Source organism: Penaeus monodon, chromosome 27 (assembly GCF_015228065.2).
Source record: "Penaeus monodon isolate SGIC_2016 chromosome 27, NSTDA_Pmon_1, whole genome shotgun sequence".
Classification (NCBI taxonomy): Eukaryota; Metazoa; Arthropoda; class Malacostraca; order Decapoda; family Penaeidae; genus Penaeus; species Penaeus monodon.
In genome coordinates, this window is record NC_051412.1 from 25,895,484 (window position 1) to 25,895,769 (window position 286).

Below are 286 nucleotides of genomic sequence, written 5' to 3' on the forward strand. Positions count from 1 at the left end.
ACACCGAAACCAACATTAACAAACAGACCATCGAAACCCACTACCAAACAGAGACCAACGAAACCAAATAGCAAACATACCTGGCTATTGGCTGACGATCCCTGCTCGGACATGGCCTTCTCCTTGGCTGCTCTCTTCATCTTGTAGCGGTGATTCTGGAACCAAATCTTGACCTGCGGGGGGAGGGGTGGGGGGAGAGTGCTCGGTCAGTGAAGGGTTTATACAGAACGCGGTGTGCGGGTTACGTCATGCGGGGAGGAAGGCGGTGATGCCTCTAAAGTGCTCT

General features: G+C 53.1%; 1 protein-coding gene across 1 annotated transcript in view; it reads right to left on the reverse strand.

Annotated features, from left to right (window-relative positions):
* Positions 1-286, reverse strand: part of LOC119590373 (homeobox protein Nkx-2.1-like) — a 39,643-nt gene that overhangs the window by 1,522 nt on the left and 37,835 nt on the right. Inside the window, exon 4 of the mRNA XM_037939042.1 lies at positions 81-173. Within this exon, the coding sequence (XP_037794970.1) occupies positions 81-173 (93 nt within the window). The remainder of the gene's footprint in view (positions 1-80; positions 174-286) is intronic.